A 22499-nucleotide genomic window follows, 5' to 3' on the forward strand; every position below is an offset into this window, starting at 1 on the left:
GACTGTGAAGTCAGCTGGAAGAAGATTCTTTGGTCTGATGAGACCAACACTGAGTCTTCTGGCCATCAGACTAGACAATATGGTTTACAGACACCAAACATTGCACATCATCACAAACACACCATAGTTCCTAAGGCAATGTCCTACCCCGGTTTACCCTATAATAATATATCACTGTTCTCAACAAGGAAAGCACTCAGAGAGCGCAGTACTCGGCCAAGGCTGCTCAGTCTTTGTATCATTTCTGACGGATGAAATACTGAATAAAAAATGCACAGGCGTGTGTTATGCATATGTATGTTAAATGAGAACAACAGGAGGGTTAAAGGTAAGTGAGAGGTCTGAGTATTTCTTCAACCACTATGATAATGTGTCCACCAAACCCCTCAAAACTCAAGAAAACATGGAGGACATGACCTCAGTGCTCCCAGCGTTTGATTGAGCTCTGCTCCCAGCTTTGGGGTGAATGAATGTGTTTTTCAGGCTGTGATCAGCAGAGGGAGCTCTGCAATAAGCCCAGCCATGCTGTCCGGAAGACCAATGTAAATATTTTCGTGACGTTTCATTCACATCCACCCATTAAGAAGAAAATCAGGCTGCAGCTCATGACAGATCTGTACCGTTGCTTCTCCATCGACCTCCGTCCGCTCACCTGACAGCGTCTCTCCACACCTGAGCTCCGCTTCTTTCTGCGGGTTTCCATCCATATTCCTGCAGCTCGTCTGTTGTTTTTTTCTTCTTGAGTGTAACATGCAGAAGAGAAGGAAGCCAGAGCCGATCCAACTCAACCCGATCCCTGATGGAAACACTATCAACGGCACCGGAGCCACAGAGTGAGTCTCAATAATCATTTGGTGCTCATGTTCACGTTGGTGATCGTGGTGAATCGATGACTAACCGTCTGATCGATAACCTGATTGATGGCAGCAGCCAGCAGCATCGATGTGTGTGTAAACTCTAATAGGAGACTCTGCACCAGGTGTGTGTGTGTTATTGTGATCTCACTGAGGCTGCAACCAATAATCATTATTATTATCGATTAATATGTTGAGTAACTAACATTGTGGTTAAAATGTGGGGGAAAATGTGCTTCGAATGTTTCCAAAAGCCAAAGATAATATCTTTCCAATGTCTTGCATTGTCTGACTAGCTGCATCTAACATTTAATACCAGTATTGATTAATCATTTATTGTTTTTTCTCTGGTTTGATTGGTTGTTTAGACTGTAAAATGTCAGAAAATAGTAAAGAAACCTCCTTAAACTCAGGCTGACTCCAAAACACAAAGCTGTTCAGATCACCTTGGTATAAAGCTGTGAATTATCAGAAAGCTGTGGCATTTCGTAAGGTGGATGCAGCAAATGTTTAGTGCTTTTGCTTAACAGGTGTCAGATAAGTTGATGATGAATTTTGTCAATAGACTAATCAATAAATTGACTGTTTTAGCACTAAGCAACAGCTAAAAATCCAAAAGGGTACAAGGTGTGATGATTAAAAAAACCACAGAAAACGTGCAAATCCTCATTTTAGAAGCCATTATCAGTAAATCTTTACCATTTTTAATTGATAAATCATTGGCAACAATCTTTTCTTTTGATGTCGGTGCATCTTTACATTTATTTATGCCAATGTCATTAGTCACTTCAACACTTTAGTGCTTCCTATCATCATAAGTGATCTAAACATAACCATCTCTAAAGTGCAGCTCTCTAGATCTTTCATAGTGCCATAGATGAGCAGGTTTCTGCGTTACTCTCACAGCCCACTTTGTGTGAACTGTGATTAGTCAGAGACTGACCTTTGCAGCGACACAGCGTGCAGAATGGCGTTCCTGTGTGTTGGAGAAGTTGTGTGTAGGCCTGCTCCCACCACCGTTTGACAAAAACACGGTAATGGAGATGTAAAATTGTTGTGACACAATGCTCTCAGTTCGCAGAGAAAAGCCCAGTCAGTCCTGCGACAAGCTGGATCAGCTGAGATGAGAATTACATAACGTGTCGTCCGTTGCGATGGCAGCGTTTGTGATGGGTTGGAGAGGCAGGAGATTTCATTGTTTCATTGTTAGATCGTACATCTGAAGGCCATCTGTGTGTTTTGCAGTGAAAAAATGCACTGGACTAAAATTTAACACTGCATTTAAATTTGAATATAATTAATCACTTCAACACTAAGCTTTTAGGTGTCGACATCAGTTTGAACTATGGGAAACGGTGAGAAATGTTCATTCATTGCAGCTCTTAACACAAAGACTTTCAGTTTGTTGTTTACTTAAGACAAATTCTCTCACTGAGAAGCTGCAACCATCAAACGCTGATCTTTACGCTGATCTTTAAAATAGCTGCAAACTGATTTTCTGAGACTTTATTTTTCAGTTATTCAGTTCAATCATTGTTTCAGTTTTACAAATTCAGGGACAAATACTAGTTGACTTTAACTGACAAACATCTTAGCTTTCATTTTGCAACATTCCATTATAATGAATCCACTTACATTTATAGACCTTTTCTGTTTTAGATGCTGATGTTGAAGACATTAATGTTGGATCGGCGTGCTAACAATGTTAAACAGATGAGCCGTGCCTTGGCTTTGTTCATTAGAAGTCATTGCTGATGACATAATGTTTGGCGAGATCCGACCACATTCCATCTGCTGCTGCTGGACAGACTGTAACGGGCCGAGGAGCAGCACGACGGGATGAAGCAACAATCAGGAACTCTGAATCAGAGATTTGGAATCGGGTCCCTGTGAGACCAGTAATGCTGCTGTATTGTGCACTGTGACACTCAGACTGACATTTTGCTGACAGATAGCTGTGCAGCCTGGTGTTACTTCATCCTCTTTTCCATATAAAGCCAAGTTGTATCTGTGTGCACACTTTGAGCTGTCTGAGGCTCTAAGAAAAAGTTCATTCTGCTTCAGTCCTGTGATGGTAAATGAAAGATCTTGCGCTCACTCGTTGCACAGCCACATAAAAGAAGGAAATGTGGTAGAATTTAGTGTAATTAGACAGTCACAGCAATGTAATATTAATATTATTTTGTGAATAACGACCCTGTGTGTTGTATGTCAGAGTGAAGGGCACTAAGGAGGATTTGTAAATCCATTCCGGATGCAGCCAGATTCATTTAACCTGTAGTAACAAAATTAAACTGTCTCTGTTGTATCTGTTTATATCTGCATCAACTGTTTTAGAGAAAAGTTGATTCATCTGTAAGGTCTTCATAGAGGCTGTAGTTTGTTGTGTTTTTATATTGTGCTGCATTACGTTGGCAGGTGTTACTGTTTTTTTTGTACAACCCACTTACATCAGCGAAGGTTGACTAAATAACATAAAAACCCCTTTGTGCAATTCTGTGAAGCACCACAAATCACAGTGATCCAAAAGCTGCAACAGATGCATCAACACTCCCCTAAAACAACAGAAACTAAACACTGTAGCCTTCTGGGAGGTAGGATTCATTGCAGTAAGTGTGTATTTATTTTGACCTTTCAGGTTGTCTGAGAATACACTAGATATGTGAGAAGTTATTGTTGAGATAAATTAGGTTTTGAGTAACTCTAGAGCAATGTGCAAAGTTCCCTCTTCATCATATTACCTTCAATGTCCAGAAGCATCAACCACTCAGGGTGGAAAAACATGTTTATGCTGCTATTCAGCTTCATTTAAGAGCCAACAGGAATCTGCTTGGCCATTTACAAAAGTCAGACTTGTCAAGTTTCTAACCAAGATTTTAGTATTGTCTCCTCTCCTAACTTTAGAAGGGCCTCAGGGAACAAGATAGTGGAAGGGTGATTTGTTTGGGAGAGCTGGAACTTTGCCAGATCTTTACAGACCACTGAAGAAGAGGATTGAACTTGAAGAACCAGGCTATAATTGCTCCACACGTGGTATAAGAGGATGGGTCTGTGTATATTTGGGGCTATCATACATGTGATTTAGCAGATTAGAGGAAGATCAAACCGTGGATTAGTTTTCTTTGTGCACTTTGAGATGTGTATATGTCAGTACTTTTAAAGGATATCTCCACACAAGACACAGATTTTGACAAGCACAGCAGCACCGGCCTCAATAGCTTGAAAGATGTTTATCTGTTTCACCACTGACCCCATCCAGCATCATAGCCGGGGCGTGGTCAAGTGTCGTCTGTTGTACTTGCAGCCATATGCAGCGGTGATGTATCACACATTAAAGTGTCACACTAAGATCCATGTATCACAGGGATGCAGTCTGGTTGTGGAAAGAGTATATTGTCTACACTAGTTCGTGGTGGAAGAAGGATTATTGCATTCAGGTATTCATTTTTCCTCTGTTCCTCTGTTGCCATCTACACAAACTGTTCTGTCACTTCAGATCCAGTCACTCCCATCTGCCCTGCTCTAACCCTGTTCCTTCCCACCTGATTCCCCACAAACACCTGCTCATCTGTCCCCCATTCTGTTCCCCATGTCCTCATTAGCTACCGCAGGTGCTTTGCATTATGGTAATGTATTGTCTCACTCACATGTCTTCCTGCTCCTTTCAGCAAGCTTGTGAGAAGTAGGATACATCTGTGTTTTCTCGCTCTAAGCTCCTTAGTAGTCACCTGCCTCCTCACCTCCATGAAGTACGTGTAAGGGTTTGGAAGAACCTCCATAATGGTGGCCAGGACAATTTCCATTAGGTGAGAGGATGCGAGGAGGCATAAGTTAGCAAAATGAAAAGCACCCTTCTTCCACTTGCCCTCTGCCTTGTTGTCAATTATGTCTTACCAGCTGTAAATCCTCCTTTGATTCAACCTCCTTGTTCTTGCAGTCCACCTTTTGTCACCTCCTTTTTGTTCTTTATTATCTGATACTTTCCCTTGCATGCTGACTTCACCCCTCATCCCTCCCCTACCTAACTCTTCCTTTAATAAAGGAGAGCTTTTTATATGTCTCTTGAGTTTTGCATTAGATTTTTTTGGTATAGCTGTGACAGATCATGTGTCAAACACTTAAAGTCCCTCCCTAGTCATTGATTTAACCCCTAAAAACTTATTGCTGTATGACAAAGTTGAATTTTTATATATTATTTGCATAAAAATAATCCCTCCCTACCTTTGAATCAGCTTAAATGTAACTCTACACTGTTGCTTCCTCTACAAAGTCCCTGCCTCTGCCTCTACTCATGGCAGCTTGAGCACACCAGCTCACCCATGACTCTGCTCAAACACTGATAAGCTACTCTGCACTATACAATGGCAAATTGTAATACTAAAGTAATAGAGCCAAGCCTGAAAATGATTCTGAAGAACGGTAATGATAGAGAAAGCTCCACCCTGCAGGATTGATTCGTTAGGTTTTTAATGTATGATATGGTCATTGGTTCACTGTAGCTTTAAGGTGAAAATGTCACACCATGCTGCCGACAGCTTATTTCATTCATGATTTGTCTTCCAGCATATAAAAAACACCATATGGACATGTTAACAAGGTAAAAAGAAAAACAGATTTCCACCAGAGGAAGCATTCAAAGGCCCCCCACAGCAGTGCTTTATCTCCAGAAGTGTCTGTTTTTTGTTTGTTTGTTTGTTTGTCTGATTAGACTTTCATCTCTGTCCTACAGGTGGAATTAATAACATTAATGATGGCTCAGTTCCGCAAAATGTCCCACTAATCCACAATAACAGAGCCTTTCCCTGAGTGGAATCCAGCCATTTTTAATACACCTGCACTTCATGATGAAAAATGTCTGCAGAGAGTTTGACGATCTCTTGTGATCCTCAGTGTAGCTTTACGCATTTGGCAGACATTTTGAATTGTCACAGTAATAAAAAAAAAACAAAAAACACCACAACTGTTATTGATATATTGCCCTTAGTGATGGCTTTGTTCTATTTAAATGCCCTTATAAGCAGTTAAACTGAGCCTGCAAGTACAATATCAAGGCCCTGAACTCAAGCAGCTAAAGGAAATTCAGCTATCATTAATTTCAAATAAATGTAGATGATTTAGTTTTTATGTTCATGTCAAAAAACTTTTTTTTTTGAAAATCTACAGTATCAGGATGTTAGATTGCAGTGATTCAGAATCTTAACACAGCATCAATACTGTAGCTGAAACAGAGAGAAGCCACCACTTGTTTTAAATAGAAAGAACAAAAAAGGATCACATTTCACAACACACATTTAAATTAGCACATTATTTGGGGTAATTTGCACCAAGACAGGGGATGAGTGGATGCTGACACTAGAGAGGAAATGTGTTGCATAATGGTTGTGGATGAGCTTAATCCAATCGATGAGCCTCTTACTGAAACCAGACCATTGCACTCTGGTGAAAAAGAATTGCCTTCCCAACCCGCCAAATGCTTTCTCAGCGTGAAATGGCTGGCAGCCACCGGAGAGCTGTACTGAGTGGCCCACATAATGCCAGCCAAGCATGGAATATTATCAGAGGAGATCTGAGAACAAATAAAAACAACCTGCTCTGGATAGACCTGTCCAAACAACTTGCTGTTGCCTGAAATCATGGATGAGGTCCTGTTTTATGTGTCTGTGCTCTTTTAAAGGATCTTTATAGCTTCATTATTCAAACTGTTGTTGATCCTCTGTACAGGCTAGTGGTGCTTAGAAAACAGTGATCTTTTTTTATGTTTCCTCATGTGATGTGCACGTTCACATATCTAAGGAGTGAAGTGTGCCTCTGAATGTATGAAAAGGAAATTAATGACTCATCTACAAAGCAACCGTGGATTGTGGCTCAGTTTTGGTTTTTTTTTACTTCCCTCTTACTGTGTCCTGTTTTCCACAAAGGAATGTCTTGTGTTGTTATGTTCTAAGATATGCACACTGGATTGCAAAAGAAACCACTTCCTCTCACCTACAGCTAATCTTGCCTTCTGTGCAATACTTAAGTTGTACTTTTTGTGCATTTTGCCAAGAGTTTGGAAGTCAGTGGAGGGAATAAAAATTCAACTAAAATGCAAAGTTTCAGAACTGAAAAGTACAAGGAACAATTAATGATCTTTTTCCATAGACCCTCCAATAACTGACTGTCATGTTCCTTTTTCCATAGTGAAAGCAGTAAATTTACTGTAGTCTCAAAGAGATAAAAAGGTTGTAGGCCTCACAATTGTTGCTTCTCAGGCCGATTTTAATTTTCTGTTTTATATTTTAATAGAATTTTCTGTTTGCAGCACTGTAATATACTGTTCATGGCAAAAATCTAAGTTCAATTTCTGTAAAAGTTGAAGTACAGGGTTGATTTGCGTGGCTCCTGATTCTAATAAATGTGTGCCTCACTAATGCATTCTTGAAAGCGAATGCAGTCTTCTTTCTTTATAGCAATCTGCAGAGTTATTGTGTTTCTTACATACAAGTTGTGCTGGATGTCCTTGGACATTGTGTGGATGGAGCTCAGAAGGCCAGCGTCGTGCTCACTTCCTGCAGCACCTGTAGGGAGGAGGGCTGCAGTGTGCACATACTGTAGTCCCTCCCACATATTGTGTGTAGTGCGTTTCAGGCTGCTCCTCTTCTCCAGCCTCCTCCACCTCCAGCTCTTGTCGACAAAGCGCCCACGCCACCCACAGCAAGCTCAAACTCAGCACCTCGTCTCCATGGATATGCAGGCCTGCTTTCAAAAATAAAACCACTTAACCCTCTCTTTGCTGCGGTGGTGCTGTGCGAAGAGAAGAGCGTCCTGGCCTGCTCTGACTGCTCTCCAGTGAGTCGTGATTAAGTACAGAGATAAAAGAAATCATAATTACCACTAAGCTTGATGAAAATTATCTTATCACCAGATAGGCGCTTAAGCTTGTGACTACAACCACTCACTGGTCTTTTCATGTCATTATTTCCTGATAAAAGCTCAGATGTGCTTTGTGTAACAGTGTGGACAGTGATGGAGGTCAAAAAGCATCAGGTCAACAGAGTGCATGCCATAATTAACTTCTCAAGGAAATGCATCACCATGACAACAGCTCCAAGGGAACGCTGTGAGCACGCGGAGGAACCTCGAGCTTCCTCACATTGGTGTCTGGAAAGGAACACCGAAACACACCCCGCAACGCATTTTGTCTTCCTGCGGGCTCATTGTTTGGTTTTCATTGTTCCTGGAGACATGTGCAGCAGTAGCTGCCACACAGAGAGCTCTGTCTTACCTCTGAGAATAATATAATACAAGCAGTAGATTGGGATACAGTGGACTGCCTCATGTCTCCAGAGAGGAGAGCTGCTAGTTCAGTAAAGAACATCTGCAAAAGTTCTGTCTGAATGGACTTGAGTATCTTTTATTTAGTGAAGAATACATTAATACAAGAATACCTTTCTTTGTCTGTCTTTCCTTATTCTGCTCTTTATCAGGACAAACTTGGAGGCACTGCAGAAAAAACTAGAGGAGCTTGAGTTGGATGAGCAGCAGCGGAAACGCCTGGAGGCCTTTCTGACTCAGAAGCAGAAAGTGGGAGAGCTGAAGGACGATGACTTTGAGAAGATCTGTGAGCTCGGTGCAGGCAATGGAGGAGTTGTCTTTAAGGTCTCCCACCGACCCTCTGGTCTGATTATGGCGAGGAAGGTAAGGTTCAGCTGTACACATTGCCTGTCCTGTGGTAATGAAGGCAGTGTGAAAAGGCTATTTTTATATTTAGAAAGCCAGTCACACTAACCGTATCTAGAAGAGATGTGTTTATTGGAATTAATCGTACTTTCCATAATGGAGTTTTATTTTCCAGTATGTCAGAGAGACATTTCTAAGAGAGTGGAAACAAATGGTTCTCAATTTCTAGGATTTGTGCACCGCATCAAATGTGGGTTACTGGGACAACGGTCCATCCCAGAATTCGAGTGCTTTTGTTAGATATCCTCACTTGCCTAGTTTAGGTTGAAATGCTGACCTGAACAAGCATCCATCCTACAACACTTTTCTTTGTGCTAGTGTTTGGTCTGAACATATATATATTGTATCTAATGTTTTTCTGTGCGTGCATGTGTGCATAGATGCCCCAAATCAAGGTTGCATGGTAGCATTTATCTTCTGTGTGATATGGGAGCATAAATATAAACCTGAGGTCTCCTGTGTTCCAGCTGATCCACCTGGAGATTAAGCCAGCCATCAGAAACCAGATCATTAGGGAGCTGCAGGTGCTACACGAGTGTAACTCCCCATACATCGTGGGCTTCTATGGAGCTTTTTACAGCGATGGAGAAATCAGCATCTGCATGGAGCATATGGTACAGCTCTTAAATGTCATGCCTGCCAGTGTTTTTCCATAGCGTTAACTCTGAGTATCACTTTAACAGACTGTACTCAAAGAACCAAGCATTTTTTTTCTTCCTTTTACAGCCCAGTTGATATGAAAACGAACGAATTTGGTGTAAATGAGTGGCGTTATGCAAATGATATTTTAAATCAACAGATACTCTCCATGTTTTTCTTCCTTTCTGACTGTAGGATGGCGGCTCCTTGGACCAGTCACTAAAGAAAGCAGGCAAGATCCCAGAGCAGATCCTTGGCAAAGTCAGCATCGCTGTGGGTAGCAGCAACACCTATTTCATGCACTCACACTAGAGCTATATTTCATGTACATAGAACTGGTTTCAGCACTGATTAATATGTACTGAGAGAATCTTTATTTGTGCAGCACCAAGTAATCTGTGTCCTTACTGTGCTGATATGCATTATTTGTCTTTATAGGTCATTAAAGGGCTTTCCTACCTGCGGGAGAAGCACAAGATCATGCACAGAGGTCAGTCGCTGCTTCATTTACTAAAATATGTCACAGTTCAAGAGAGATTTGTCCCTGTCACGTGACATTTAAAAACATAAATGCTTGCAGTTAGATATGTTATATTTAAAGCCCAGCTTCACTCAACAAAATGTTTAACACCAGTGGGGAGTTGTAGATGTGATTTTGTGAATTTGTAATCAGATAATCCATATTTTTATGAGAAAAAAAAACAGATCAAATTATTACTCAGATTATTTTTAAATATATCTATGAGGGATATTTAATGGTTACAGTTTTTCTCAAATACCCATGTGTACATGGGAACAGGTTTTTCTCATTCTTGTCTATCGCACCATGTCTGTTCTGGCCATTAAAAGATACCTTAGTATTGTGCTTTAATGTAAGTAATGGGAGTGAGGCTGGGAGGCAAAATCCAGGGTTAATCTGAATTTTAATCAAATGGATGTCTTCCAAATGTTCAGGCTTTGTGAAATCTGTTTCTGTTTCCCTGGACAGTGTTTTTTGTTGAACTGAAGTGGATAGCAACAAAAACAGGGAGGGATGTTTTTGGAAGAGAAAACCTCCATTTGATTTATCAAATGCAACCAGCTGGTAATAGCTCTAGATAGGCTTTTGAATGCACTTTTGCACACGACACTCTCTCTGAACGTGCATTTGGATGGGATCTATTACCAGACAGTATACACCACCTGCGTCTCTGTGCGGTGTGTGTGTACAGGGAACATCCACATGAATGCCAGGACTCAAGGTTTCCCAGCAGAACATTACATTCCATAACATGATGATAATAATGTCATCCTCTTTACCTGTCAGTGGTTTAAATTTTGTGGCTCATCAGTCTAAACTGGAGGAATTACAGCAAGTAAGCATGCAAGTAAGCAACAATTTCTGTATAAACAACTGGAGGCAGAGTTTTGATCTCTACCTTAAAGTTTTCCCATTTTTCAGATATTTCTAAATAATTTTTCACATTTTGTAGTTCAAAAGTATGAGGTAAGACAATGTTAAAACAGACTATCACAAGCAGCACAATAAGCCTGCAGCAATTTGTTCTGCGCTGCTTACTGTTCCCTGTTGAACACTTGCTCACTGTGTTCTCCTAAACTCTGCATGTCCCTCCCTTTCAGATGTCAAGCCTTCTAACATCCTCGTGAATTCCCGTGGTGAGATCAAGCTGTGTGACTTTGGAGTGAGCGGACAGCTCATAGACTCCATGGCCAACTCCTTTGTGGGCACTCGCTCTTACATGTCGGTGAGTTAAAGTGGACACGCTCCGCCTTTCACGCAGTACTCATTCACACAGTAAGCATTTGCATTTCTACAACAATTTAGGTCTCACATTTATTTTTGTTAAGCAAGTGGTTGTCATTCATAAGCTCCTTTACAAGTTTTATGAATCAGTAATGGCTTATCTGTTGAAACTGTGTGTGTTCTACAGCCGGAGCGTCTACAGGGAACCCACTACTCCGTTCAATCGGATATCTGGAGTATGGGTCTGTCCCTGGTTGAAATGGCCATTGGACGCTTTCCTATCCCTCCGCCGGATTCGAAGGAGCTGGAACAGATATTTGGCTTCCCTGTGGAAGGAGAGGCAGCCTCCAGTGAGTCATCCCCAAAGCCAAGGCCTCCTGGGAGACCTGGCAGCTGTAAGTTTAAGCTGGGAACGGTTCATTCTGCAGGGTAGCTTTTGATATTATAGCAGCTCTAATCTTGATGTTATTTCAAAATATCCGTTTAAATGGAATAATAATTAACATTTAGGAGGGTGTAACAGGCTTATATTTTGTTTCATTCCTCTAGCATACGGCCCAGACAGCAGACCTCCAATGGCTATATTTGAGCTGCTTGATTACATAGTTAATGAGGTAAGTTAACCTACAATAATTCACATTCTGACACAATGACCACACAGGTACTAGTGTGTCTTTAGCTGCACTTCGATGCCATATTTGACCTATTCAATGCTAACTGGTCATCTAATTTTTAGCCTCCACCGAAGCTGCCTGGGATATTCAGCTCAGATTTCCAAGACTTTGTGAATAAATGGTATGTAAAGTGTTTTTGTACACTTTGTGCCACCTAGTGGTGCTTAAATAAACTACACGTTCTAAGAGGTTTTCTTTCCCCTACAGTTTGATTAAGAATCCTGCAGAGAGGGCAGACTTGAAACAATTGATGGTAGGTGTACTTATCTGATAGAATTCTCATTGTCTAAATCCTCATAATCTCATCTTCTATATTTCTTTTCTTCAGGTGCATCCTTTCATCAAACAGTCTGAGGCAGAGGAGGTTGACTTTGCCGGCTGGTTGTGCAGCACCATCGGACTCAGTCAGCCTGTGACACCCACCCATGGCACCGCAATGTGAGACGTGTTGCATCTACGACAAAGCCCATATCACAAGGTCCTCTGATGACCAATTTGTATTATTAAAAATGTACGTTTATATGCATTGGGTTAAAAAGTTGTGCAATCAATAGTTGTATATTTAGTGTACAAACCTACATGCCAAGTGAAATTATGTATCAAACAATTATTTGGGCTACCTTGCAGGCCTGCTTGAAAAGCCATCTTTTTCTAATGATCAAATTATTTAATCATGACAAATGCTGCTCAACCTGTGTGCTTGATATTCCTCTTTACTCGAGTCCTTACAGCGCCCACAGATTAAATCTTTGTTAGCTTATGTGAGAAATTAGTCTTGTGAATTAAAATATGAAATGACAGACCTGACTTGGGCATTTCAAACAACTGATTTTTATTTATCTCTGAACTCCAGTCTGTATGTATGCATGGATTTATGCCTGCGGTTTAGCAGGTGCTGCCTTCTTAGGAGCTCCCTTCTTGCCAGGCCTCTTCTTGGGTTTCAGCATCTTGGCCTTGATCTATGAAGAAACCAAACAAGAGCTTAAAATCATCATCTGCAATTGAATCTACAATTTTTACTTCCAGTTTCAACCACTCAGTTTCTTACCGCAGGGTCATGCTTGAGGATGGCATGACGTCTTGCTGTCTTGGCGTAAGGGTTCAGTTTGAGCATGATCTTCAGGTTCTTCAGAGGATTCTTCTTCAGGACTCTGCGGTTGATCTTCTTGCTGTAATGACAATACAAACCCAGTATTAACAGGATGTCTGCTCAACTGCACTTTTCTGCAGTTCCCTTTTTTTTTGCATAACTCAGGACTTCCAAATAATCAGGGTTCAGAAACACGGACCTGAAGTGGAACATCATCATAGTTGATAAGGTGAAACTAGTTGAGGAACTAAAAGGAACCATGCTTACTTAGGTGCACGGAGTGCTCTCTGGATCTCCTCACTCTTCAGAATTCTGCTCAGGTCTGTGTTGGTCATCTTGTGCATTGGCAGGCTGAAACAGGAAGCATCAACGATTGAAGTCCCAAACAAATACAATGAAAATTGTACAACTTCACAACTGTTGTGTTGCTCAAACTCAGAACTTCGGTAAATATCACATAGTTCAAAAACACGGACCATGAAGTGGAAGCTCATCACCGTGATATACTCAGATGTACATTGTGCTACACAGTGCATGCTTCTTAAACTCACTTGTAGTCAACCTTCAGGGAGGCAGGTTTGCGCCAAGTGCCGTACAGCTCATCCAACTTGCGGAAAGCACTCTCTGTCCAGATGCAGAACCGTCCAACGTGACCACCAGGAGCGAGCCTCAGGAGATTAAGTTTGTTCACGTTCTGCAGAGTGATGCCTGCATAATACAGCAGTCTTTAAATATTTGCAAGCTGAAAAGTACATTTGTTTAAAGTTTAAGTAAGTAAGTTCTTTCAAATTTACTTATTCAAAACTGAACCGTACTATTCAGAACACAGCAACATGCAAAACACACTCAAAACATCTTTGACACCCCCATAAATACAGAACAAAGCAATGACTGGAGTCTCAAGGATAGTACTGTTTTAGACAATGTTGAACGGTAAATATAAAGCACTTCAAGATAATGTTTTGACATCCTTTTCGCTCATATAATGAATTCTACAATTTTTTCCAGAATGAACAGGTAATTTACCTGGAATATTTCTGAAGGCTTTGGTTAAACCGGCGTCTTGGCCGTAGATAATGCATGGCCCTCTGCGCTGGATCCGTCTGCGATTCCTCATCTTACCCTTACCAGCACGCATGCGCTGAGAGGCGTATACCTGAGAGCAGAAGATGTATATTTATCCATGTATATTAATATGCCAAAATTTAAAAATTAATCCAGAAATAAGTCACATGCTACATGCAAGCTGTGATCACAGGCAAATGAAGTGTTCCCAATACCAATGAAAGTAGCATACTCACTTTGAACTTTAAATGCTACACTCTGAACAACCTAAATCAGGTAAGAGATTTTATTTATGCCTTGCTCAGCAAGTGCTATATCCATCTTAAGATTTTTCTGATCTCAGGTGAGTGAAATAAGCTCTATGGACTCCCTCAAAACTGAAAAGACTATGTACAAGAACTACAATTCCTATACTCTCCACACAATAAACATCTATAAACTCAAGTCAACACTTTCACAGAGCATGATGTTTTTGTGGTCTAAGGATGGAGAGTATTGTAAGCTCTAAGGCCAGTGAGGCAATCTGTGATACTTAGGTTTTTAATCACACAGATTTGCCTTTCTATCTACAAACACCCGAAAAATGCAGCTGTCAATGAAATCCATTGTGCATTTACCTTCTTGATGTCATTCCAGGCCTTAAGTTTCTTCAGCAGGAGGACTGCCTCCTTGGTCTTCTTGTAGCCCTCAACTTTGTCTTCAACCACCAGTGGGACCTCTGGGATTTCCTCAATGCGGTGTCCTAATTGACAAGACCATTATGTCAACCAAAGATAGACCAACAAACTTGTTGCAACTGTTAAAGTTAGCGTTATTTAGCCTTGCTCAGAATTTAACACACATCAATACACTGCGACAGCTTAGAGACAGCAGGCAACTGTCACTGCTCACAGGATCAGACGCAAATTACACCATCATGGCAAGTCAAATGATAGGCAAAGTTTAACGGGCTGAGATTTTAACATGGTAGTTATTAGAGTGTTGCAGTACAAAAGTACAGCCATCAACGATTTTATACCCCCATTTGTCCTACAGTTTGTTTTTGTTTTAGAGCTTACCTTTGGACATCACAAGTGCAGGAATGGCAGAAGCAGCCAGGGCAGAGCAGATGGCATAACGCTTCTGGGGTGTGTTGATCCTGCGGTGCCAGCGGCGCCAGGTTTTAGTGGGGGCAAACATGCGACCACCACGACACATCTACACCAAAGTCAAGGAAGTTTCCCACTGAATGAAGTGACATAGGTATTGAAGTGCTTCATACCCGCTCAGACTCAATGGTCATCAGCCATCTGTGCCAGCATATGACAGCAGGCATTCTGTCACTGGTCAGAGTCAGACGCAAATTACACCATCACAGCAAGTCTATACATTTAGGTTTACCTTGGCATACAGACTACAGAAGACAAACTAGTTTTGACACTTATATTAGATCAAAAAGATACATTTCCAAAAGCACCCTGGCCAGAGCGGTGAGTACCACCACCTCTCACACGAGGGATACGGGCCACAGCTCTTCCTGTACCCCAGGACTCTGCACTGGTCTGGTGGCCTAAAATATACACACACAATTACACAACGTAGTTACAGAAAATATTCATGCAAAAAAAAAATCATACAATCACAAAGAAAACTTGTACAACATTCCAGCTGATGATTGAAATGAACACTCACCTGCCAGTTCACTGACTGCATATGGCTGGCGGCTGTTCTTGCGCATGTTGGTGTGCACAAAATTAACAACATCAGGGCGAATTGGTGCCTTGAACACGGCAGGCATCACAACATTTTTGCCTGAGGATTCTCCTTTCTCGGAATACACCGAGATGAGGGGTCGGGCACAGGCCTAAGGAGACAAAATGAACATTAACCGTCAGTGAAGTGCATAATGATGAATTTGAAATAATACATGCAATACAAGAGGCTGTATACCCCGGAGAAGAATGTGGGGTCTTTAGATCAGCGTCTAGATCTCAAGCCTTTACTTCTTGCATGTGACGGGAGAAAAACCGTTAACTTTAAAGACGCTATGATGCAACTCACTGAAACTACTTTGAATTAAGTGAACTTCACATTCAACTCGCACGATTAAAGTAACGTTAACTAGGCCATCGTGAAATCTGAGGCATTTAGCCTTAGCTTAGCTCATTCCTGCTAACCTGACTTAACAAACCGGTTTTCACGTTGCCTTGAACATTCTTTGTTCACGACGACAGTGCTCTTAACATTACTAGACTCGAATTTCAGGATTTGAGTGTACTGCGAGCACAATGTATCAGCCACCAAACCAAACGACAGCTTCTAAATGCTCAACCAGTGAAGCGACGGCTACACGTGTAACTGGGTTGAGCTACTCAGGCTGCTCGTCCAAAATGGCTCCTCGTGTTAGCTTCACTAGCCGGGAGCATTTCAACTCACTGCTCTATGAAATCTCACTTAGCGCTTTCCAGAGACAGAAAATATGCGCTTTTTTGGTAAGTACGTTCAATGAGACAACATTGCGTGTACTGTACAATAAGTTAGGCATGGTATAAGTGTAATTTCTCACCATTTTCGGTAATTATTTTTCGGCTCGCCGGGAACCACGCTCCTCACGGTATGGCGGCCACAGTAAAAAGGAAGTTGGTAAGTCACCCCTGACGGTTTATGCCTCCGCCTCATATCTGCCACTTCCGTTAGCGACATTATTTTGTCAATTTCTTCGTTTAACCTAATAGAAACGCACAAGATAAAGCGTGAACGAATGAAATAAAATTGTTTAATGGGCTTAATAAAACTGTCGTGGGTCAACAAATTCGCTTTAAAGTTGGTTGACGTAGGAACTATTTCTTTACTCCATGTTGGCGCAGGCTCACAACCGAACTACTTTTATTCTGAACATTTTTTTTACAAAAAATAAATATTATTCTTTTTTTAACATTTATTGGCCATGTGTGGGAGATTATCTGTACATTTTTCAAACCGTAATTATTAATTTATTTTGTGTAATTTTATAGCGATATGTGATGACCTATGAACTCATGTCGTCACCGTCTAAGTGAGCGCGCGACTCAAAATATCAACAGTAGCTTGAGGCTTGTTCAATCTGTTAAACTTTGGTATCTTCGTTTGTATAGTTTACATACTTTGCTCTGTAAAAGCAGATCTGTAGCATAGTTTGGCGATGGGCTCAAAGGTGATATCTCGTGCGAAGGACTTTTTCAACATTCTTCGGTGAGTTTTTGGATGCAAAGCGTCTCCAACGTTCGCTCTTTTAGCTAACGTGTTAATGCTAGAAAGTTAATAGCTTAAGTGTCATTTATTAGCTTTTATCTCGTGTTCAGCTTCTTGTTGCTCCAGTCACCACTAACTGCTTATCCTCCTGAGGTAAAGTTAATTTCTGCTGTGTCGTTTCCAGATTTCTTCAAGATGAGAAAGGCAGTGACCCACATACGTATGAGGTAGTTTCCTTTTTCCAGTATTAATCTGTCACATTTAGTGTATCTGTCTGCGTTGTTGTAATGATGGTGATGTTTTCTGGATTTCAGGAGGACATCCAAATATTAAAAATTAATGGACGTAAAATTACTGCTGTCAGTATGTACTGTGGCGACCAGACAATCTTCCTCTGTGAAAAACTTGTGAGTAATGTTAAATCCTGTCTGTGACTTATTAAACACAATGAGGATGTCGTCACAAAAAACATGCAAATAGCTTCCTTGTGAATGTTTCTTTTGGACAAATCAGCTGCTTATGATTTTTTGATATAGTAATGTTGACATGTGATATTGCACGTTCAGTGTAATAGCGTTAACTGGAATCAGAACACTCTGGCTGTGATTCTAAGTTGACTGACTTTAACCCGTCTCAAGTGTTGACCACTGGACCATGTTTTTGTTTCACTAGGTTCCCAAAATATGTGAGTCTGATGATCATCCAATAACTGAGACATCAAACTGTGATGGTGATGATGATGCTAATGATAGTGTCAGTGTGCTCCAGACAGAGCTAGGACCCCAGCCGCTCACAATCATGAAAGCAAGGTGACCAGTGCAAAGACATCAAACATTTCATCTAAATGAAGCGCATGCTAATAAATTTATACAATCTTTGTATTTAATCTACCATAGCTGACAATCAAATGGTTGTTTTTTTTCTTTTTGTACAGGCAGTTGCTGTCTTTTTATACATTATCTCAGAATGCTAGTGTGTCAGCTGTGGACAACAACCCAGCCTTACACCCTCTGTGGGTACGATGTGACATGTCTGATCCTGCTGGAACAACCTGGTTAGGAGCTGAAACAGTCTGCGTGGGCAGTAAAGTAACTGGTGTTAAACTATACTCCGTTACCTGCAAAGGTATAACTTGGACACTTTATTGCTGAAATTTCATCAGCACACTATTTGTTTGTTAATCTATATTGTGCGAGTTTACCATTTGTGTTTTCCTGATCTTAATGTTGTTAGGTTCGACTGTAGACAAAAAATCTCTCATAACCCTAGAGGAACTGAAACAAGAGCATAAGAAAAAGCATCACCCATCCTCTGTAAGTGAGAATGCGCACTCTTGCAAGTCAGTATGAATGTATATTTGTTCACTTATATCTGTTACTGCTTCCAGATGGGGGTTAAAGGCAGTGCCACATTCAACTTGTTTGGCTCCACTATTGTTGAGAACACGGCAATTGAATCAAAAAGTAGTGTGACAGTGGATTTCAAATGGAGCCATGTGGAGAGTATCTTTGAGATCCCACCCCTTTCCTCTACAGCAACACTAGTAAGCAGTAATCATTCAACAGCATTTTATTTATGCTTTTCAAAATACTAATTAAAGTTATGGATTTTTAGACATATTGTAAGTACAGCTGATCAGTCAGAGAATAGAGGTTGTATGTGATTCTTACCTTGTATATCTTTGTTCTTGTGCAGAATATCAAAGTTGCCAGTGGAGAGATGAGAAGTCCAATGTTTGAGATGTACAGGGAGCTGGAGTTTCTTCAGGTTTGTATCCTCACTGTATTCTCAGATGACTGTAACTATCAATACGCAGATAAATAAATATATCCGATTCCTGTTATTCTGCTATGCCAGACTCTTGCTGATGGTTTGAGAACTGGTGAGACTGAATGGATGGAACCTTTGGAAAACACGTCTGCTGTAAATCTGACCAAGGCCTACCTAGAAGGTAACTGCATTGGTAAATCAGGTACACCTTAATTATAGTGTAGTACTGTGAGGTTGTTAAGATTATTTTATGTTTTTTTATTCTTCTTTCAGAGCTACAGAACACTGCAAAAACACTACAAGATCAGGCTACAAAAACAGCTGAGGTATGATTGTAAGAAAAGCAACAGCCTTTTCACAAATCTATTAATTCTAGAACATGTCTGGAAGAAAGATTTTTTTGGGTCCTCTTCTTTTCTCTCCATTTCTTATTAAAGCGCACAAAGCTGAAGTCTGAGACAGACGCTCCCATTTTCAACACTTTCTTGGAACGAGGTGATTTGGATTTTGTGGAGCAGCTGTGGGTTCGAATGAGAAAAAGTGAGTCTGTTTTTCTATTGAGGAAGCTGGGATTTTTTTGAGTTTCCATTACAAACAGACTGTGGCAACCATTTTTCTCGGATTCCTTTTCCATTACAGGCGTAACTTCTTATCAGGACATTGGAGACTGTCTGAAGTTGGTCACTGAAGCTCTAAGATACGGTGACATCAAACCCTGGGTATGGAATGATGCAGCCTCTGAAAACTGTTTGTTGCCACAAAATATTGGACATTATTGAGTGTGAGCTTTTTTTTGTTTGCTTGTTTCCCCCAGATTCACAGAGACAGCAGCAGCTCCCTCAGTAAGCTCATTCTGCAATCCTACCACCAGCAGATCGATCATGTGTCTCTTACAGGTGTCACCCCTGTCAACATGCTGCTAGAGATGGGTCTGGACAAGATGAGAAAAGATTATATCAACTACCTTATTGGTAACTTTTTAGTTATTCCTCTGAAGCTCTGTGTGTAACTCCATTACTTACACATGGTTATGGTTGTGCTGTAGTGTAATAATTGATAACACATCAATCAAGACCAAACTTTGTATATTACAGTTAACATTTAATAGACAAGTTGCAATTTTTTTGTTTGTTTCTCAGGTGAAGAACTGACAACTCTAAACCACTTGGTAAGGTTGATGGTATTTTAATGACAAATATCTTCAAACATCTGTTGACAAAGTAGTAAGCGTGAGTAATTTTCTCCGCAGTGTTATTACCTGAGCACTGAGGTTGATCTGCAGGAGCAAGTGGTCCGACTCAGAAAACTGCACCATCTGCTGGAAATAATCTTGACCTGCCGTACATTCTTGGCTTTGCCCTACGACAAGCTCTTCCTTCTCACACAGTAAATCTAAGACTTTGTTCATTGATGTAAAAGTGTGCAAAATGTTCTTGTCTCGAGCTGACATTGAAGTAGAAAACCTAACCTATTTTATCATATCTGTTCCTTTCTCATAGATCATGTTTGCAGCACTACAAAACATCACCATATGATGAGGAGCATGAATTTAAACTCCAAATCAAACCAGCCCTGATCAGCAGTTTCTACCAGAAGTAAGGAATTCATGCTTTACTTTGTATGCTAATTGTTTCATTAACAAAGCTGTAACTGAAATATTTGTCCTTTTATTCACCTTTTAATGCACATTTGTAAATTGTTTAACCTGCAAAAGTATTGGAAAGGTGAAGCAGAATTTGGACTCTTGTGATTAGATATCACCTCCTCACACTTATATTGGATTTTACATGAGTTGTCAAATACACAGTTATTCAGAGAAATACGTATTTGCATTTGACTGAAACTAGAGAAACAAGTGCATAATTTTCGCCTCATATCAGGTAATCTGACAGAAGCTGTATTCAGCTGTGTTCATGCGGTTTGTTGTTCTTTCACACACTTTTCTAATGGGTCACAACTCTGGCTGCTTTTATGGAGAGAAACCCAGTATTTAATGCTGCCCTCTTGTGATCAGATCATCTAATACAGCTGCAGTCAGAATTGTTTAGTCTTGCTGAGTATGCAAGGAGTTGGAAGCTGAATATTTTCTTATGAATACTGTTTGTACTGGCATCATAGTCAAACCAGTCATGAAAACGTGGAACAGAATCTGTCTGAGTTTGAAGCCTGTTTTCTCATATGGCTGCATCATATTGCTGAAACCGCTTTCTACTTTTGCTGTTTTTCTTATCACTTACGAACAGATTACTGGAAAGTTTAACCTTTGGGAACTCAATAATGATGCTGAACATGCTTCAGCTGTGTTACAACATATAAAACAAATGCAGGTGTTCAAGCTGGGTAGTGAACATACCAAAGGAAAAGAAGCTCTCTCTAAAGCTCAGAGAAAAAATAATTATAGCACACAAGGAAAGGTTTTCAAAAAGACTTCCAAGACACTTGAAGTTGAAAGAGACATTGCTGCCAGTATCATATGCAAGTTTAAAACCCGTGATATGACGGCAAACCTTGAGGTAGAAGAAAGAGCAATATCTCTGCCTGTATTGTTGTCAGAAACCTGCAAGAGGACCTGATATAAAAGCAGGAACTAAAGCATCAGTATGTACTATTTTTAAAAAGACACTAAACAAGCTGTGATTTCAGGCCTGGAAACCTCACTGCACTTGAGTCTTAACTAAAAAGAACATGAAAGTCTTCTTGAATATGCAAGAAAAAAAATCAGAAGAGCCTGTCGAGTTCTGGGGGTCTGTTGATGCTCAAATAGAGACATCAGAAGCTTGTGAGAAACCAAAGTGGAAGTTAAAGGATATTTTTGCTAAACACTGACTTTAGGGGTTGAATAATTTTGCTTATGGGGTTTTCTGGAAACTTGCATTTTGTTCATGTCACAAAGATATCTCTTTGATTCCAAATGTTTGCATTTGCCGCCGGTACTAAAATGGGCTATTGTCTCATCTGTAATGTTTGTGTTTTCCACAGAGAGCATCCAGTTCTGTGGGGGGTCGAGGTGTCCAGTGGTAATGGTCCTCGTGAGGTCAGAACAGCCTTACAGCTCAGTGACAGACCACTGGTTGATCATGTCATCTTTGAAACTGGTGAAATTTATGTATTGCTTCGAATAAATAAGTAGTAATTACCCAGTGAAGCACAGATAACATTTTCCTCGTTAACTGTTTGGTTTTTTAGATTACTCAGATGAAACCGTGAATGGGGACAGCGACGATCCAGCTTTCTTCTCCACCATGGTGTGCTGCAGCCTCGTCAACTTTGCCTGAATTTTCAAAGCAGCTAAAACAGCAAAGGAGGTGTTTTTGTATTTTATGCTCTCATTAGCATTTCATCTGTTCTGATACAAGAATACAAGAACTATCCAGATGGACTTAAACTGCATGAATAACCTTCACTCACCAGCCACTGTGTTAGGTACACCTGAGAAATCTAATATTTTCTAATGTTGAGCACACCTCATGTATGTTAATAGGGTGGACAAAATATTAGAAACACTTGTAAATGTATTTCAGTCACCATCAATCACAATGACCCTAATAATAAACCTTTTGAAAACAAAAACTTAGAATGTAAAACATTTGTAACAGTGGAATTTATGGCAGAACTGTTGCATTTAATTGCATTCGATTTCACAGGTGTACCTAATAAAGTGGTCGGTCAGTATACTTTTAATATACTGTATTTTTGTTAAACGTTTCCAATAAAAAAAAGTCAGTCCTTTGTAT

General features: G+C 40.4%; 3 protein-coding genes and 4 non-coding genes across 9 annotated transcripts; 2 read left to right on the forward strand and 5 right to left on the reverse strand.

Moving 5' to 3' along the window:
- The first annotated feature begins 566 nt into the window (after nucleotides 1-566).
- On the forward strand, nucleotides 567-12437 carry map2k1 (mitogen-activated protein kinase kinase 1). 2 transcript variants are annotated; one of them, XM_023277182.3, is made up of 11 exons: nucleotides 567-833; nucleotides 8321-8531; nucleotides 9041-9187; nucleotides 9408-9485; nucleotides 9651-9702; nucleotides 10833-10957; nucleotides 11144-11351; nucleotides 11506-11570; nucleotides 11693-11751; nucleotides 11838-11883; nucleotides 11959-12437. In XM_023277182.3, the coding sequence occupies exons 1-11, from the start codon at nucleotides 751-753 to the stop codon at nucleotides 12070-12072; spliced, it is 1188 nt and encodes a 395-aa protein (XP_023132950.1). In that variant the 5' UTR covers nucleotides 567-750; the 3' UTR covers nucleotides 12073-12437. The 2 variants fall into 2 exon arrangements, with proteins under 2 accessions (XP_023132950.1, XP_054863324.1); XM_055007349.1 differs by lacking the exon at nucleotides 567-833 and adding an exon at nucleotides 7548-7682.
- A 1-nt stretch (nucleotide 12438) lies between these two features.
- Nucleotides 12439-16469, reverse strand: rpl4 (ribosomal protein L4). The gene is made up of 10 exons (XM_023277183.3): nucleotides 16331-16469; nucleotides 15457-15628; nucleotides 15228-15334; nucleotides 14844-14982; nucleotides 14403-14527; nucleotides 13747-13876; nucleotides 13272-13428; nucleotides 12988-13071; nucleotides 12679-12799; nucleotides 12439-12589 (listed from the first exon to the last, which is right to left on the reverse strand). Exons 1-10 carry the CDS (start codon nucleotides 16331-16333, stop codon nucleotides 12503-12505), a joined length of 1125 nt encoding a protein of 374 aa, XP_023132951.1. The 5' UTR covers nucleotides 16334-16469; the 3' UTR covers nucleotides 12439-12502.
- On the reverse strand, nucleotides 12878-12944 carry LOC111573199 (small nucleolar RNA SNORD18). Its single transcript, XR_002746520.1, has one exon. It is a non-coding gene; the product is annotated as a small nucleolar RNA SNORD18 (small nucleolar RNA).
- LOC111573198 (small nucleolar RNA SNORD18) lies at nucleotides 13152-13222 on the reverse strand. The gene has a single exon (XR_002746519.1). It is a non-coding gene; the product is annotated as a small nucleolar RNA SNORD18 (small nucleolar RNA).
- On the reverse strand, nucleotides 14608-14707 carry LOC111573200 (small nucleolar RNA SNORD16). The gene has a single exon (XR_002746521.1). It is a non-coding gene; the product is annotated as a small nucleolar RNA SNORD16 (small nucleolar RNA).
- On the reverse strand, nucleotides 15048-15144 carry LOC111573201 (small nucleolar RNA SNORD16). The gene has a single exon (XR_002746522.2). It is a non-coding gene; the product is annotated as a small nucleolar RNA SNORD16 (small nucleolar RNA).
- A 328-nt stretch (nucleotides 16470-16797) lies between the features above and the next one.
- Nucleotides 16798-22498, forward strand: zwilch (zwilch kinetochore protein). 2 transcript variants are annotated; one of them, XM_023277181.3, is made up of 18 exons: nucleotides 16798-16995; nucleotides 17180-17222; nucleotides 17310-17402; nucleotides 17668-17804; nucleotides 17930-18120; nucleotides 18229-18308; nucleotides 18383-18538; nucleotides 18691-18762; nucleotides 18853-18946; nucleotides 19039-19091; nucleotides 19203-19305; nucleotides 19405-19484; nucleotides 19580-19736; nucleotides 19905-19933; nucleotides 20015-20151; nucleotides 20265-20360; nucleotides 21745-21799; nucleotides 21952-22498. In XM_023277181.3, the coding sequence occupies exons 1-18, from the start codon at nucleotides 16946-16948 to the stop codon at nucleotides 21970-21972; spliced, it is 1647 nt and encodes a 548-aa protein (XP_023132949.2). In that variant the 5' UTR covers nucleotides 16798-16945; the 3' UTR covers nucleotides 21973-22498. The 2 variants fall into 2 exon arrangements, with proteins under 2 accessions (XP_023132949.2, XP_023132948.2); XM_023277180.3 differs by having other exon boundaries at nucleotides 16799-16995; nucleotides 21745-21860.
- The last annotated feature ends 1 nt before the right edge of the window (nucleotide 22499 follows it).

Source organism: Amphiprion ocellaris, chromosome 3, assembly GCF_022539595.1.
Source record: "Amphiprion ocellaris isolate individual 3 ecotype Okinawa chromosome 3, ASM2253959v1, whole genome shotgun sequence".
Taxonomy (NCBI): domain Eukaryota; kingdom Metazoa; phylum Chordata; class Actinopteri; family Pomacentridae; genus Amphiprion; species Amphiprion ocellaris.

Coding starts and splice junctions, on each gene's coding strand:
- map2k1 (XM_023277182.3), top strand. CDS start 751: ATGCAGAAGAGAAGGAAGCCAGAGCCGATCCAACTCAACCCGATCCCT. Junction 9,486..9,650: donor TTGGCAAAGTCAGCATCGCT/GTGGGTAGCAGC, acceptor TTGTCTTTATAG/GTCATTAAAGGGCTTTCCTA. Junction 11,352..11,505: donor TCCTGGGAGACCTGGCAGCT/GTAAGTTTAAGC, acceptor TCATTCCTCTAG/CATACGGCCCAGACAGCAGA.
- rpl4 (XM_023277183.3), bottom strand. Junction 13,877..14,402: donor CCTGGAATGACATCAAGAAG/GTAAATGCACAA, acceptor TTCTGCTCTCAG/GTATACGCCTCTCAGCGCAT. Junction 13,429..13,746: donor AGCCTTCAGAAATATTCCAG/GTAAATTACCTG, acceptor TGTATTATGCAG/GCATCACTCTGCAGAACGTG.
- zwilch (XM_023277180.3), top strand. CDS start 16,946: ATGGGCTCAAAGGTGATATCTCGTGCGAAGGACTTTTTCAACATTCTT. Junction 19,092..19,202: donor AGGCTACAAAAACAGCTGAG/GTATGATTGTAA, acceptor TTCTTATTAAAG/CGCACAAAGCTGAAGTCTGA. Junction 21,861..21,951: donor TCATGTCATCTTTGAAACTG/GTGAAATTTATG, acceptor TTGGTTTTTTAG/ATTACTCAGATGAAACCGTG.